The sequence below is a fragment of the Chaetodon trifascialis genome, chromosome 10, assembly GCF_039877785.1.
Source record: "Chaetodon trifascialis isolate fChaTrf1 chromosome 10, fChaTrf1.hap1, whole genome shotgun sequence".
In the NCBI taxonomy this organism is placed as follows: domain Eukaryota; kingdom Metazoa; phylum Chordata; class Actinopteri; order Chaetodontiformes; family Chaetodontidae; genus Chaetodon; species Chaetodon trifascialis.
Genome location: NC_092065.1, coordinates 6,217,572 through 6,235,556, shown reverse-complemented (window position 1 = coordinate 6,235,556; position 17,985 = coordinate 6,217,572). Strand labels below are relative to the sequence as shown.

The 17,985-nt window shown below is 43.0% G+C and overlaps 1 protein-coding gene across 2 annotated transcripts in view; it reads right to left on the bottom strand.

The window, feature by feature from the left end:
- Positions 1-2,021: 2,021 nt before the first annotated feature.
- fbln1 (fibulin 1) overlaps positions 2,022-17,985 on the bottom strand; it is a 29,385-nt gene continuing 13,421 nt past the window's right edge. The window contains exons 15-17 of one of the 2 annotated variants that reach the window (XM_070972771.1): positions 13,046-13,191; positions 11,597-11,737; positions 2,022-2,272 (exon numbers count right to left, since the gene is read on the bottom strand). In XM_070972771.1, coding sequence (XP_070828872.1) covers positions 2,133-2,272; positions 11,597-11,737; positions 13,046-13,191 — 427 coding nt within the window. In that variant the 3' untranslated portion in view covers positions 2,022-2,132. Of the gene's footprint in view, positions 2,273-11,596; positions 11,738-13,045; positions 13,192-16,006; positions 17,594-17,985 lie in introns of those variants that run through there. The other variant, XM_070972772.1, reaches the window with a different exon arrangement.

The following is a 17,985-nucleotide window of genomic DNA, read 5'->3' as shown; positions in this document are numbered from 1 at the left end:
CACACACACACACACACACACACACACACACACACACACACACACACAACATTTCTTCCCTCTTTTCATGTCGACCACAAGGCTGACCTGCTGGCCTCTATTTCCTCTGAAGAGGATATCCCCCTTCAGTAGAGCCTTAAAATCCATCACGGCAGACAACTTGAGATCCTGATGTATGCGCATCCTCCTCCATTGTCTTTGAAGCATTGGGAGGCTTTGGCTGGGCCCGGCCACAGTGATGATTACAGCCTCACAGTTAGGCCGTTACCGACGTGCTCAGCTCGCTTTCTGTCTGATGTCCCCCCATTTTTGATGGAGAGAGTTCTGGTTCACTGATCAATGTAATTAGGATTGTGGTTGCTGGTACCCATGCTCATGGTCTCTAACTACTGCTGCCACTGTGTTCCCCCTCCTTAGTCACTCCACCAAAAGAGGATTTTCTGAACATCTTTCCTCCCCCAGCTCCAGAAATGACACAAAGACCCCGAGTGCAAACCCACAGTCAGCGTGTTTACATGCACAGAGTATATTGAGTCAAAGCTCTTAACTCGACTGAGGGCATTCTGAGGACAAGCTGTCCATATACATCTTTACTGCCCCTCAACAGATATCACTGGGTGCAAAATAAACAGAATGTTCTAAATGTCACCCTGGAAACTGGCTTTCCACAGACCGCTGTGAATAAAAGCACACTGGCTAAGATAGTTATATTTGCACGCCTCTGTTTGTTAGCTAATATTGACATGTCTGAATTATCATCATCAAGTTTCCTGTCATTGGGTTATGACTTCATTGAGTGTTGCACAAGTCATGCTGTTTTCATGACCGGGGTACACCAAGTGATATTATATTGAATTACTCATGTGATGAGAACACGTTTCACATGTGTTTACATTTTAAAGGGCAAGTTTTCAGTTAGCATGTTGGCAAAAAACAACACAAAACTATTCACTCATTCACTGTTCCCTTGTCTCCTCAGTGAGCAGAGAATTGAGATTGAGACACTCATACCGCAAATCAGCATCATTTGGCATCACAGGCAGGTGTAGTAAGGCACTCTATTGTGGGATTGTTAGCAAAAAGTAGTATACATCCCATGGACGCTACTTTTTTTTGCTGTATTGTGCAAATATGGGGTGATTCTGGATGCAGCCCTAGACTCTGGCAACTCCTGAATTGCTCATTTGTTTCTTGGTAACCTCTCATAAATCTGTGCTAACATATCAGAAAGTCAAAGCAGAGGAGATGCTGTTCATGTACACGTATATATGTATACCATACAGGCATGAGGACTTATTTTGTAAAACAGATTCCCATGCCCACATTGAGATGGAAAACTGGAACATGACATCACATGAGGGAGAGTAACCAAGAACAGACAAGTAAAACAATTCTAATGACCGATCCATTCAGCCAGATGAGGTTTATAATATGAAGTAAGTACTTATACACATTTGATCAAGTGCAGCCTTCTAATTCTACGCCAGCCAAGGGAACATCAGCAGTTTCAACAGGGCCCTATTTTCTCTTCATGGTTCTGTTCTCATGGCTTGTAAAACATATACATACCGCCATTTTCTCCCTGAACCCACATGTGTTAATTCAGTAAGAAATTCAAACACTAAACTTTAAACGTTACTGGGAGGAAACTCAAAAAACAAATACTGTAACTAAAATAGTGTTTATTCCATAGAAAAAATACCTCATCCAATGCATACAGTAAGAAAAGGAAAAGTGAATGTTACAAAAACAAAGGTTTATAATGTCATTCAAATAATATTGTTGAATCATCATATCCCTTAATGACCTTTCTAAAAGCATGCACTTTCAATTTAAAAACATTCTGGATGTCTCATTTCTTTGAGATATTTTTCCAACTTAAAGTTTCTCCATATTTAGCTCCATTATGCCCACTGCACAGGAGTGCACTTCAGGCTGAGCTTGTCATCAAAACAAAGTGTAACGCTCTCATTAGAGGCAGCTCGTAGCCTTTCATCTCAGAAACTGTCGAACATAATCAAACGTAACATTTAAACTTTGACACTGAGCTATGCTTTGATATAACAAAACCAATGTGTACAGTGTTGACAGTGGATGTCTTAATACATGTGGTAAAATTTGTCATCCATCTCTCAGAACCAGAACTCGGAGACAAAGACGTTCACGTTGATGATGTTCTGACCGGAGTCACCCTGGTTTGTCAGGTTGCGCATGGACAGTTTCAGTATTGTAGTCAGTGGACCAATCAAAGGCTTCACCTGACGAACAACACCTGAAGGAAACAAAGGGAAACAATACAGGGAAACAGTGAGTACTTTAAATAGTACTTCAGTAGCCTGTCTTTGGTTTGTTTCACTGATAACATAAATTTGTCAATTCTGTCATTCCCTCTGAAGCCTAATGGTTAAGCAGCAATAAGCCAACATTAAAGCTTTCCTCAGAAATAAAATCCTCTTCATGCTTGATCTTTTTGATTTGATTTTGAATGTCTGCATTGCTCCTGGCTTAAAGTGCCACCCAGAATATTTTTTCTCACTTACCCTTTGTGGCATCTAGAAATGCATATACTGTAGTCACAGTTTTAAGTGCTGAGGTTTTGTGTTAAAAACTTTGCTGCCATCCCATCGAGGCCAATGGAATTTTGTTTGTACCACTCAATGCATTGAAAAATCACAGTTGTTATTCAATAGCTCAACAGTATGTTTACAAAAACAGCGTCCTGCTCACAAGCTATCTAAGCCCAGGCGTGTTTCAAATGCATTCTTCAGTTGTCAGTCTCACGCACATCTGACAGCTCTGTGAATGTTATGTATATTTCAGTGTTATTCAATGCAGCTGTTTACATGGGTTGCGTGGCACTTTGCACATATAGACTTTTTTACTTTTGTGCGCAACAAGTACTGTGTCAGAACATCCAGAGTTGAAACACAGAGGACTGAAGCTGCTACAATGGTGGTGTGCGTTTTCATAGAGGCTACTTCTTTGGTAGTTCCAATGAATACTGACCCTATGACTACGTCATCTTGTAAGGCCATCAAGGGTTAGCAAGCAAGTAATTTTTAAGGTATCTTCTTCCATGGAGAGAGGATACAAAGGGTGTCACATCTAACCAGTCTCTCTTTTCTTGCTGGTATCACATACTACAAAAATTACCTGTAACCCAAACCCTACCCATCTTCAGGTGTGCCATGGTCTCTGCTGGTGGCCCTAACCCTAACCTTTGGATGAATATCTAAATGTGTTTACAAGCTAAACAAAGTCCAGTGCTGTCAAGTTTGTCCGTGAGAATCTGAGCTTAGTTCCTCCCTCCCACCTTCCACTCTCTCAATGGACAAGAAACACCCTCTATCATGGTAAAACAGATGGGAGAATAAACACACTGGAACAGAGCATTACTGAATGCCCATGGAATTCATTGGGTGCTCTTTTTAAGTGAACATGCGATTACAGGGGGAAAAAAATGCCAGTGTTTATACAGGCTGTCAGCAGGCCTTTTCTCTGCAGAGGGCTGGTGACATTTCAGCTCCGGCCTGTTTGAACAGCCATCGCCAGAGTGCAGTCAGGCAGCACAATTACCACACTGTCCTCCTATCACACCTTCAACCGTCCTCTTTCTCTTTGTCATTTCCTCCTCTTGTGTTTCTCTTATTCATAACTGAGTCAGTGGTGTGACTAAAGAGTTTAACTTGACGTGGATTAAAAATGACGACAGATCACTGCCTCCATCGGTCTGAATTATGAGGCTCCTTTCTGTGGTACTTATAATAAAGCAGTAAAACCCATTTGGTCGTTGCTCACCACAGGACAAATGATGATCCATTATTCGCCATCCGCTGCACCCTTTGGGACACTGGCATTGTATGATGGCAGATCCCCCACCCACTCATTCTCCTCCTTCTCTTCCTCCCCTCTCTTCCCTTCCTGAGGGGGCCTGGTGTTTGTGGCACCATCACATTGGCCCACAAGGGTAAATGAGTCCCATGTGTTTGATGGAGGGGAGCAGTCACAGTCACGCAATACAGCCATGGAGGCATTCCTCCAGGAATCCATCTTTAACTCTGGGAGGGGCAAGCAATGGGAGCATGAACTGCTGTCTCCCTCTCTGTGTCACTTTCTTTGGCTCTTTCGGCCCTCTCCGATTCGGATCTGTGGCCACACAACAGATTCCAGCAGATTCCGGCGATAAGCACTTGAAGGAGTGTGGAATGGGGCCCACTTCTACCAGGGTTGCCCTTTTGTTTTGGTGTTTTGGGACTCTGTTGCATAGTGACACTAGATGGAAGGGAGCGGGACTGAGATTTTATTGTTTCCAAAGCGTCAGCGCCATCAGAAAGAGCTAACCTTTGCTTAAACCTAACAACAGCCGCAACATTAAGAGAATAACTGACATGGAAAAACAGATTGGATTTTGTTTTGAGTCTGAGAATTATTAAGCCAATCGAGATGGCACGCAACTCTGACTTGACCAGTGCAAACTCACAGTGGGTTCAGAAGGTTCATGATTTGTCCGTATACATAAATCAAACAAAACCAGTTCAAAAGCTTCAGTGCTGGGTTGAGCAAGCGCACAATGAAGATGAGTAAGATATCATTATGAACACAATATGGACCACTGCAAAGACAGATGGGTTTCAGTCCACATTAAGGCTCTTTTAATCACAGTAAGTGTGGCCTCTAACTAATGAGGACTAAACACTCTATAATGAGGGTCAACTAATGGTAAGTTTTCCAATGAAAATCCTAAAGATTGTTTGACCGCATGAATAAACAGAGACACGCATCCCGTTTAAACTCAAAATTTATTAAGGACATCTAAATAGTGCAATATGTGGAATGTGTCTGAGGCCCATTAGTGTTTTGTAAATTTGTTTGTGGTCTAATTAGCACATGCAAAGGGCACTATGCTTGGAGCAGAAATTCTGTTATGTTGCCCAATGGATCCTCCAAATCAGCAAATTTCAGCTCACTGTTTTGTTTTTTTGTTTTTTTTTTCAGTTTCTTTTCTTTTTAGTTTTAGTTTCTTCACTTCACATTTTGGAATCTGGGATGCAATTGGGCGTGATATCAAACCCAAGAATGTGTGAAACGCTTTGTGTAAACACCTTAGAAATGTTTTATTCAACTTCTCACCTTTCTCTAACTTATTTTTTGCACATCCTTGAGGGCGAGAAAAAGGTGATTATGCCATTACATTGTGGGCTGAAGCGCTTGGTACTAAATTCAGCATATGTGATGCCATGATGACTCTGTGTTTCCGTAAGCTTCCCATCAAAAGCACAGTGGTATCCTCAATGAGGGGAAATCATCAGCTAACAGTTGGGCCTCAACACACTCAGAATGAACCTGAGGTGAAACCACAACCACACACTCATCTCTAACATTTCATCCGGGCTGTAAAGCAAAAAGCCAACAGCCACAAAACAGGTTGACTTTGATTGGCTACCATACCACCTGAGATTCATATAAATAAACATGGTGAGGTTTTCAAAATTCTATAGCTGACAATTTGCCCTGTGACTGGGTTGCAAGGTCATGTCATCTGAGGCCTCGGCTGCGGTCCAAGAGTCAAAAAAACTACATCCTATGTCGTTTCCTGAACACTTTTCCTTGGCCTGGATGGAAAACTTCATGAGCTCAAGAAGAATACATAAGGAGTTAGTAAAAGACAACGGTTACATAATTATGCAAAGGAGGAGATGTTGAGTGGTGCATCGCATTAAATGTTGCTACTGCAAGGAATTGTTGGATGGCATTACCTCTTTTCCTTTTGTGAAGGATGGTCTAGTGTACTTTGCTAAAGATTGCTAAAGACGTTTACAAAGGAAGCACTGAAGCACTTCTCTTCAGCATCTAAAGAATTTGACCACCTCTGATCACGGTTGCCACTTAGATACTTCTGGGTCATTTCACTCAGCTCGGAAACTTCCTGAGCAAAAAAAGAGTATTTGTCCGCAACCCTGAGGTACCTCAGCAGCAGATCAAGTTGTAGTTCTGGAAGTGGTGTGTTTCCATCTCACTGAGGTATCTGCCACAGGGTGCAAAGGTGACTGTGCTGGCTTCAACAGCCACCATCAAACAAACAGCTGTACAATCTGTCCGTTCTCCAAAGCCTTCTGCCACACCATAAAGTAGCCCCTTAAGTAGAAAATAGCCTTAAATAAATGCATGCTAGTAACAGAGACACTGCCACAAAACAAAGTGAAGCAAATGCCAGGAGGCATTTGTCATCCTTCATGGCCACGACGGCTGCAATATTGAAGGGTTACATGTAAACAGTACAATTTCGGGGTTTTCTGGTTTCTACAACTCAGCGAGGAAGTGTATGACAAAATCCAAAATGAACGGGTTTAACACCAGAGACAAATGAAAAATATGCATTGGCCTCACCACAGTATTGTATAATGACACACTGGTTGTGGCGCTATGCATGCTCACTACAGTGAAACCACTGGAGACTATCCAGGTGGTGTACAAAGTTCCAGTATGCAAAGAGGGTACTGGAGGGCATCTTTTAGCATTATTATGGATATAACTGTGATATGTTTTGTATCTAACGATAATATCACTGATGTACAGCTGAACACTGTTGGAGTGAACATAAAGACAGCAAAGAGTGGTTTCTCATTCTTTGTTTACTGCCTGAAACTTTTTCTCCAAATAGTCCATAAAAGCTAGGAGACATGCCAAAGAAATTGCTAACTAGCTCCCTTGTTACCCCATTAGCAACGCAACCAATTTCAGTTTTGATAACCCATCAGCATGGCTGAAATATAATCCATTCAAACTGCCAACATAACCAACTGTACGAAAACTGAGTGCACAGGCCCCTGAGAGGACCGGATCTAGTGTTTACACCCTGGTCACTGGTCACTGGTACAAGGATGACCAGTCAGGTCAGGCTGTCCAAACACAACTCCGACCACTCCAAAGAGGGGGTGGGAGCCCTGCCCACCCCTGCTCTGAAAGGCCAGCATATGTGGCTTGATATTTTAAGGTCAATTAACAGCGAGTCATAGTTACAGATCTCTCAAATGGCCCATGGGTCATTGTTGGACAGTGTCACTCACTGGGTAGTGACATCATTGAAAAGCAGCCATAGGGAATTGGTTTGTTCTTTTCTTGGACTTTCTGTTTTAGCAGTTGTGGGCCAGAGCAGCTGAGATGACATAACATGCACCATTATCTTTACCACAACCTTTGCACTATATTACAAGTGACCTTTCAAAGCAAAGACCCATAACTAAGGGGCAGAAAATAGACTTGACAAAGTAGACTAAATGGAAAGGATATGAGATGAAAACCTGCTTTGTTTGCATTTTAAATCTGGATTTTATACTATGTTCTCCATGTACATTATAAATAGAAGAAAGTGTGCCATGTCTTTCTAAGCTGTTTAGGTACCTTGCTATCTATCTTGGCATGTTACTACATGAGCATTAATTTTGTGAGTCATGTGAACTTGAAACAACATTTTCTAAAAATCAGTGCCAGACAGCAAAGTGTAATGACGAGTAGGGATTAAACAGATCACCAAACCAAGGTCGCTAAGTGTAATGGATGAACGATTAAGACAGTTTTATTCCCAGTAATATGTACTATACGTGTACACACCAGTGACTTTTTGACTGTGTACATGGCATGTCTCTGCAAGCATGACATCTGCATCACTGTCTCCTCATCAGTACATTGATGTCGGAGGACCACCCGAGGGGGGCATTGTGTGTTTGACTGTGGGATTGTTGGGTGGAGAAGACCCTGTTTTGATTAGCTGTACTGTACTAATCTCTTGTGGGACAGACAAGGATTCCTTGTGGGCTTGGCGCACTCTGGTGGGGCCTCTGCTGCCAATGTCATGATTCATCCCAATGACAGCCACTCAAACTAGAGGAGCTAGTTGTCTGCTTATCTCCACTGCTGTCTTCAGCTCCCCACCAGCACAGCCACAAGCCAGAGCCACAAGCTCCACTGGCTCTGAAGTAGTCATGTCTCACACAGTAAGCTCACATTCCAACAGCCACTGTGGACGGCCGCACTGACGACCATGACTACCTGCAGAGACAAACTGTCCACTTTCCCTTCAGTTCATCTTGCTGGCTGCCTCACTGGCTGCCAGCCCCGTGCCAGTGGCAATGCAAAAGGTATTTATTCTGAGGACAGGATATAAACCGCAAATGCATATTTCCACCTGCATTTCAAAAATGAATGGAATTCAGCTGCCGCGTCTCAGGCTTACAGTTTCTCCAGAGGATGGATATGACTCATGAGAAGGGGATACTGTAAAATCTGCTGCTCTCCAGAATGATAAACAGAAATACTACATTTAAAAAAGCTTTTTTGTGCTAAAAAGAATCAGACAGCTGCGATTAATCTTACAGTAAACTTCCTTCATGACAAGTAATTACTCATAAAGAGAAGTGATTTGGACACATTCAAGGGATGACTAAACATGTGTTGACTGTTTGATTCCACAGTCGGCTACTGACTGCATTGTGTTCGATGTAGACGCATACATACCGGTCAGTCAATCATAAGTTACATGATTGTTGAATACTTTCAACACATATAATTAGTGATATGCATGTTGCTTCTGTTAATTTTTGCCACAGTGAACAGGAAGGAAAACATTTTTGTCATTAAGTAACGGCTAAACCAAGGCTGAAAGAATGGATGCATGCTCAGCAAGTCGACCATGATGGATGAAGAAAAATTACACTAGCCTATGATAGTCTCACAGGGAGTGGTCAAAGACAATATTGATCCCCATAATGATGTATGTCACTGACAGATTATGAAAGAGGGGAACCACCAGCATTTTGTCAGAGGTGAGAGGCTTAGCCCCACACTCAGCTCATGCTTCCCGCAGAGACCACACTGTTTTCCACTGTTTTCAAAGGGAGGGCTCATCCATCCACCTGCTGACTGCCAAAATCAATCATCCCATTATCAACCCTGTTCAAACAACCTGTCCCTAATCACAAGTGGATGACATGAGTAATGCATTCCTCCTCTGTTTGTGTTTCCAAATATGTGCATGATGTGTCACAAATGTTGTCTTTGTTGTGAGGATTATATATATAACTTTGGTGGATCTGCTGCGCATACCTGCAGGGATTTGTGTGGTCACCACTGTGCTACTGTGGTCGTCATGGGAATCTGTAAGTGTTTGATTGGTTCTGATCATGTTTTCCAAGTGCTGAGGGCCGGTTATGTTTGCACAGATGCGTAAGGCTGTCAGGGTTGTCTTCCAGATGTGACAGTGGTGGGAAAGCCAGTGATGGATGGCCAGGAACTAGGAAAGAGTGGCACAGTTCTTACACTATTTGGTGTACTGTCAGCCTATATATGTGCGTGTGCCTATATGTGTGTGTGCATATATGCGTATGTCTATGCAAACACTGCATGCCTGTGTGTGCAGCTGACTGGATTTAAAATGGTGAGTAAGTGAGCAGAACGGAAAACAGCGTCAGCCAATCAAACCTTTTAAGAAACACTTTTTCAAGTTAGTAACGGATTCTGAGGATTCCTAACTGCCTCTTTTGTCCCTCTCAAAAACACAAAAAGTGGCCAAAAATAATGGCCAAAGTTAGTTTGAGTTCACGCACTTGTTCATTAGTGGAGCCTCAATGTCTGCTACTCTTCACATCCCACCAAGCTGTAATACCACTGTTGGAGACACTGGAGATACTGGAAACTAAGCTTCCTTAAGTGACACGTCAGCGAGACTCATACAATGGTTACGCAACAGCAACATCTGTGGGCCAAAGCACCAGCAGCACAACCCACTAAATAAAACCAAGAGGGCCTTCATCGCACCGTGGACGCCACACTTCACAGTAAGCAGTCAGTGACCAAAGGCTCCAGTGCACAGGGCCTCAATTTGGATATGCGATGGGCAACTGGTGCTAACATGCAAGAGCTGCATCCAATAAGCATCCAATGGGTTTGGGAGAGAAGTGGCTCCTCACAAACAGGCCTTTCATGTGGTCGTCAGTTTAAGTGCTCTAATGCTCGGCGAGACACTGAGGCCTAGCGTGGGGAAATGGAACAATACATTTAACCACATGAAGCAAAGCGCCCAGGATTACTTCTGCACATATTTTCTCTCTCTCCCTTTCCTCTTCCATTGAATCACAGTCTCTCACTTTGTCTTTCTCTCCCTGCAAGTTTATTCTCTCTCCCTCCCTTGTGCACACACATACATACTTGCCCCTGCAAATGAGCACCACCATAAACAGGGAATTTCTCCTAAATCCTCTTTACACACATGCATACAGACACACTCAGTAGACGATATATTACAAAATAAGGCTTATCACTCCTGCGGAATTACAGCGTTGTGCATTCCAACAAAAACATACCATTATGAGACAGTACAATATAATTATAACTGATTTAACAGTGAATTATGTGAATTATTGCTGGTTCTTCTTATTTTTCTCTCATGTCGTGTGAATTTGCGTGCGTTTGATAAGCACACATCTGTTTCTGCGCAAGTGTACAAGAGAGTGCATGCATCCGCAATCCAGCCTGAACCAGTGACAGTCACACACTCTCTCCTCCTCTCTCACTGTCTCCCTTTCATTCTGTAAAGACAGATGTGCATACTGACAGGCCATCCCTTCATTCATCGGAGAGAGGGGAAGAAGGCGCTGTCCTTTCACTGCCACCCTGCCTGCATCTCAGCAAACCAAAACAAAAACACCTAGACGGGCCCAACAATGTGTCATCCGTGGACTCACAACATCCTCATCCATCCAAGGCCGAGGCTCAGTTCAGCTCTCCCACAGGCGTGCAGCAGGCTTGGGTCACCACCAGACTAAAGAATGGGAATGGCTTCCACCCAAACATGTGTTGTTGTTACACACCACTGGAGATGGTATCTGCTGTTCCTACTTGAAGTAGTGCAGGGCTCTTTTTGCATCCTGGCAGTCGCTGAACAGGTAGTTATGATGAACTGCTTGCCAGCTGCAATCACTCATGCGTATGTGCATGTTAATACACAAGTGTGGATTCATGCACTGTTCCTGTACATTCAGACCACCATAAGTTATTGTGGAAAATAATGATCTGCTTGGAATAAGCATAGCCGTAGATAAGTGAATTAAATGGTACTTTGTTTAACCACAAGGCCGTGAAAAGTGATGCCAAATATTTGGTGAGACAGAAACAGGCCTTCGTCTGTCTCAAAGAGCCACTCAGAGGACAACTCTACAAAGACACAGACACCAACAGTCCCAATGAAGATGACAGATACATGATGCCACCACACGGCAAAGACCATAACGGGCCGTGTCAGATGTACTTATGTCAGGGCGTCCAGACATTGCTTATGGGATATTTTTGCGCTTTTTGCCCCTTCTCAGTGTGCACATATGAGTTTGATTTGTAAAAAAAAAAAATACATACGTATTTTCCAAAATGAGAAATTAGGTAAGAAAAACCACCTCCTTTGTCAAAAAGAAAATGCAATTTCCAGTCACGCGGGCTGTTGGGTGGTACAGGCTGCATGTTAAAGCTGTTACTGTCAAATTTTTGCACTAAGTTGGCTCATCCAGACTTCACAACACACAAAGCAAAGTACAATCCCTGTACTCACCCACATACATTCCATTCTCTACGCGTTTGATGATGTCAAAGGCGTTCTCCACATTGCCCTCCAGGATGTCAAACTTGACGTCGTAACTGCCTAAGTGATAGGACCCGTAAGCCGGCACCGTGGTTCTCAGGAAAACAATCTCTGTTGGAAGATAACAATTAGACACAAAAAGCTTTTGGAGCCTAAACCCTCATAATCACACTGGGATTGCACCGCCAAGCACGTGCCAACTCTTGCTTTCCCCTTTTTTTTGTTTCCAAAAGAAAGACAATAAAATGAGAGATGGAAGGGTCTGTGTTTATTGTACACTGAGAGGGTCACAGGAAGGTTGAGGCTTTTCAGTACTGTTGTTCAACTGAGGGGCCTTGAGTCCTTTACACCCCAAACAAGAGCTTATGAGAAATGACAAGAGCTTAACTCCCCGTGACGTTGAGCATGAGTGTGTCTGAAACATGCACTGCATGCTGGCCAATAGATGCTTGTCAGCTGTCACTGTCTGTGTGTGATTACCGTGGTTACTCATATCCAACCAGCATGGCACTTACTCTCTGGTGTGGGCCAGCCAAGCCCGGACTGTATGGAGAACATCATGGAATAGCTTACTTTGGGGTCATAGGTAGTCATATGGATTTTGGCAACAGCAAGGAAATGTATGTGATGGGCACTCAGAGATTACAGGAGATAGAGGAAAAAAGTGCTGAGGACCACATTGACACTAACAAACCACAAGTTATCATGCTGTCTTAAAATTCGTTGTTTCCAGAGATCGTAACAGGATGCTCTGTCAAAAAATGAAGCCTCAAATACGGGCCTTTTTGGGGGTGAGTGGAGGGGAGCACAGGAGAAATTTCAAGGGAGCTTACAAGATCAACAATTCTGTGAACATTCATATTTCCTAGAAAGAAAGTTCCCTGGGGAACAAACAAGTCTTAAAAGAAGAGTTAATCATTTTGGAAAATATCCTTATTCCCCCCCCCCTTTTTTTTTTGCCAAGTTAGGTAAGAAGGTCGATACCACTCTCATATTTGTAGCATAAATAAAAAATCATTGCCACCAGCTGGTTAGCTTAACTTACCATAAGGGCTGGGAACAGGGGAAAAGTAATAAATCTTCCTTCCAACACCTCAAAAACACACTAATTCACACATGCAAATTGTTGTTTTTACAATTCAGGTTTTGTATGAATTAACATGTTTAATTGTGAGCATTAGAGGAGCATATAGGTGGATATTGTACATGGGCAGGATAGCTGTTTCCCCGTTTCCAGGCTTTATGCTAAGATAAGCTAACCAATTGCTAGCTAAAGTTTCAGAATTATCCTGCAAGTGTGAGAGTGGTATCAGTCTGTTAAGACTTGATTATTGTCCAAGCGACATTCTTTTGATGAGCATGTTCGCCCGTCCCAATTGTGCCAAAATTTTTGCCATCAGTACTGACACTTGTACCTACCCTCTGGTCTTGTGAACTCTCTGAAGGTGGGCAAAGAGATGAAGGTGTGGGACACTGAGTGCGTGGGGTCCAGAATACAGGCAACGTCATTGGGCTGGCAGGTCTTTATGCAGCGAATGGTGTCAGAGCGTTCAAGCCTCGCCAGTCTAAAGAGGAGGAACAAACACACACACCCATAAAAAAAAGAAGACACAAACACACACATGGCCTCTGACCTTTAGGTAATGCCTATATGAAGACTTCAGAGTCAACCGCCTTTGGCTTTTAAAGCTCACAATAACAGGGCATCCTTGGGAGCAGCCTACTGCGTAATCAAGAACTCAGCGGGACCACTCCAATGGCCGCTACACAAACAATATCTGCACAAGACAGCAGGGATACTGGATATAGCAGTCAACATCAAAAACAATCAAATTCTATGTGGTTTGGAAGAATAATAAACCAACAATGGCCAAAACTCATTCTGAAGCCAAACTTTGTAGCTTGTGGAGACTAGCGCTGCCATTGATGCTTTTCTGATGGACGATTTCAAGCTGTGTGGGAAATGAATTACTACACTCACAGAGAATGATCCACAACCTGCTCAGGAAAATATTTGGATTTGCTGAGCATCCCCGGCTTCACATCAGATAATCTCTTGAGGAGGATTTATGGGGCAAGGGAGTGTTCTAAAAGACTCCTAAATTGTGAGCAACATGACTAGACAACTCCCCAGCCTCTCCCCAGGGCAGCTCTCATCCTATTATTTAGGGCTTTGTTTATTCCACAGACTAATCAGTGACAGGTCGGAGGAATTGGAGGGCCCCTGCTGGCTCCTAAAGCTAACGCCACCTGAAGTATCGCTATTTACTACCTGTCTGCTGCATAAGACTTTGAGAGAGGTTTTCTGAGGCATTAACAACCTCATAAATCAAGAGTTTGACTATGAAATGATGAGGAACTTGTGACCATGAGAGAGCTGTTGCAACAAAATAAAAGCATTGACTTTGACATCCAAGATGTTAAATTCAAGCCTGGTCTTCACAAAGGAGACAAGTCAGTACACGGCTATATTGGGTTATGAAAACAGCCAAGTTGCCATGTATAAGTCTAGTTAATGTGCATGGCAGCCATATAGCCACATTGTGAGTCATGGGCCGTGGATCTCTGGCGCTCCTCAGGGGACCTATAGGCTGCAGCTCAAAGCCCAGGCATGGCTTGGGTTGCAGGGCTCCTTCCACGGAGAGCGAGGAGAGAAGCCCCTGACAAAAAGTCAAGCCACCACTGGGTAGGGGCTTGTAATTAGCAATTAGCGGGTGGGTCCAAGTTTTGCTTTGGCCCAGGCCAAACCCACAAAATGTTCTTCTAGTTTATAATACCACGGCCTGAGCTGCAGAGAGACCCGAGCGGGGCTCTAGAGGATGAGGTGAAAGCTCTGTTGGGGTAGAGAGCAAATTTACGAGAAGATAATGACCCAGGGTGAACTGCCCCCTTCCACACAGATGGGCACCTCAAAGCAGGGGCAGCAAGTGGAGCTAATTATAGCTCCATGTTTGTTAATGGATGTTTATGGTTGCAACAAATGTGTGTACGTATTAATGTTCATTTGTGCATGTGTGTCTTTGTGCATGCAAACATGCTTGTGTGTGCGCGTGCATGCGCAAACGCATGTCTTCTTCATCTTCCCGTGCCTCACGTGGCCCAGCCCAGGAGAAAAACCCCAATACTTTCAGACCAGAAAGAAAAACAGACTTTTTGGATGAAAGTCCTCTGGTCAAGCGTAGGGCCTTTTATTTTTTTTGGTAATTATTATTTATAGTCGGCACATTGATAACGCCCCAACACAAACACTGTAGGGCATCATTCATTCTGTGCGCGGTGATGTTGCCGTACCACAAATTGTTCAGACCACCGGCCAGAGCCCAGAGCCCCATAACTCAATGTCAAAGGGGAGGAAAAAACCTTCTGTGCGCCACTCTGTTCTTATTTTAAGGATATCCCCACTGGGGACCAAGTGCATCCTTACTGGCCTGACAGCTCAGGACAGGAGGAACCTAGGACATCTGAATTTACAGTTATTATAAGCCACAGCCCTCTGGGCAGCAGCCTCACAGCATGTCAAACTATTTATACTCTCCTGCTGGTGCACATTTCCCTCTCCTTTGCCACTGCATCCCATCGCATGTCACTTACTCAGCCTTCATTTGGATTATCTGTCTGCTTTGGGGTTTACACCCGCAGTATGCAGTGGAAATCTGTGTATTTTACATTAAGCCCAAAATGTAATGGGAGCTAAAGAGATGTGCAAGAAAATAACTGTCAAAGAAAGACGTATTTGCGGTGCAAGGTAACTGATGTTTGGGGAGTGGGAGTGGAAATGCATTAAAAGGCCCAATCTGGTTCATTTTTGACTGGAATTTGGAGGTGTGGAATTACTTTATGGATTTAATAAATCGTGAAATTTGAAGTATATGCACATTTAGACCTAGAATAAGCTTGATTTATGTATGGGAAATTTGGCTTTTATGTGTTTCTTAGTCCATCTAAAATACACCTTGTTTGTTTCTGTGTGGACAAACATCAATGATTCAAGAAAACTTTAAAATTATCAAGAAACATTAATAAACAATATGAATAACGTTAATAAAATCTGTTGTTTTGTAGTATTAGTATGTCTATTAAAATGCTTTGTGCATAGATTTGTCCAATCAGGCAAATGTTTTTTTTTTTGTTTGTTTTTTTTTCCAATCAGATCACAGAATGTACCTTTAACTTTAAATATATGCATTACTAGAGATTTGCATGCATCATTGGATTTCCCCTTCACCGAAGCTGTTGGAATAATAGTAATATGAGACTGTGTGAGGAAGTCTTCATGCCTCCATCTGTGATTTGGCCTCACATTCCAGCTGCTCCCTATGCTGTATTTGATTAAAACCCCACAATGTGCCATTATCAAGAACTGGATTTGACTTGAACATGTGTTATTTCTATTTCAATTTTAATAGAAAACTGTTCATCCAACACATAAACCATAAAATACTGCAAAACGTCAGACTTTATCATGCAACCATCATCAAATTACACTCAGTTGTAGGCAGACTTGGGTCGTTACCATTTTATTTTTTGCCCTGCCCTAGAACGCCACCTAGCGGCTATCACAATGCCTTACCTCCAAGACGATACATTCAATTGGACTAATTTATACTGCTGAATAATGATCCTTAATCCTAGTGGTAAAAAGTTGATTATGTAAAATGCTACAGATCTAACTTTTGATTGTGTGAGTTGAATTGTTTTTCATATCCACTCTTGAAAAATCATGTGTCATCTTTAACACATGTGTAGCGTCAGACAGTCATATTTGTGTTAATTTATTACAAAAATATTAACGTAGTAGAGACAAGGTCCCAGACTCTTTGTGTCTGAAAATGTTAATAATTTGGCATTTTAGGAAATAGATCTGGAAATCCACACACACTCGCCTTCATGTTGAGAGTTAGAGAGAGGATTGATATCACTTTTTTGGAATCTCCTCATGTTACTGTGAGGTAACCAGGAAACCAGGAAAGACTCCAGACTCCAGCTATTATACCGGCCAAGAAATAGTCCCCAAAAACCACAACTTGTTGTTTTTACACTTTGGTTTAGACACAACATGGTCATCAGTGAGCTTTCGAGGTTCTGCTTAGTGGATTTTGTTGGATTTTGACAGAGCAAGGCTATTCTCCAATCTTTATGCTAAGCTAAATTAGCCAGCTGCTGGCAGTAACTTCACACTTAGCGTAGAGATATTAGAGTGAGATCAATCCTCTGATCTAGTTTCCAAACACCTGTCTACATGGGCTTTTTGGGTCAAAGTCCATATTGTTAAATACGTTTGTATATCTGAATGGCCCATGACTAAAAGAAACATAAATGATCTTGGGATATAAAGATGAATACCGATCTTACAATTATCACTAATTTTGAAGCCATAATTTATATTTATATTTGCCTGCATATTGCATCATAGCCGCATCCTTATATGCTACAACATACAGTAGTTGACGTACTGCATGGTCACCTTGCATGCATTTTGTGTTGAGGCTTAACTCTTTCTGTTTTCTCTACGAGACAATGCATTTAAAATGACACATCCTTTTTAAGAGTGTAGTACTTTGTGTAACCCTACACAGCTCTTGCATTTATTCTAGCAGGGGATTGTAAGGTACTCTGGGCTCCTCCTGGGTAACAAACACCAGCACTTTCGCCAGGTATGTGCTGAGTGTGCCATAGCGACGCAGCCTTAGCTCCAGAGACAGCTCAAAGTCCTGCGGCTTGTTGATGAGCTTTGCCACCGACATCACGCCGCCGGTGGGCACTCGATCCGTCTTGAAGAAACCGCCGTCATTGCCGGCGGTGATAGCAATCTGGATGTCATCGCCGGCCACGGAGTGGGAGGGGCCCATGCGGAAGATGTTGGTGAAGACGGGGATGTTGGTGGGGAAGGTGAGGTAGTAGTAGGTTATTCTCAGGGGCATGGCCAGGCACTCGACAGACTCATTGCAAAGCAAGCGTTCACATCGACTGCAAAGAGAGAAGGGTGGGGGGGCAGGGGCAGGGCAAGACGGGATAAGACAGAACAAAACAGGCACAGAGAGAAAGAAAAAGAGAGACCAGGTGTAAATTTCATTTGCCGTGCATGGCATGCAGTGGAAGGAACATCAGTATGCGGCTCCTTGACACTTTACAGGCCAGTCACGGTGCCCTCTGTGGGATCATGCAAGAGGTTCTGTCGCCCGTGCCTCCATAACAGGGTGGTCATACACAGCCTCTACTGTAACTGAGCCAATGAGAAAATCTCCATGTGCATTTCATCATTCTAAAACAACAGAACATGCTACAGCCGAATCTTTCCTGAAGTCATTCCAGCATTGAGCATACTGGACATGCACAGCCTTGAACCACACATATGAATA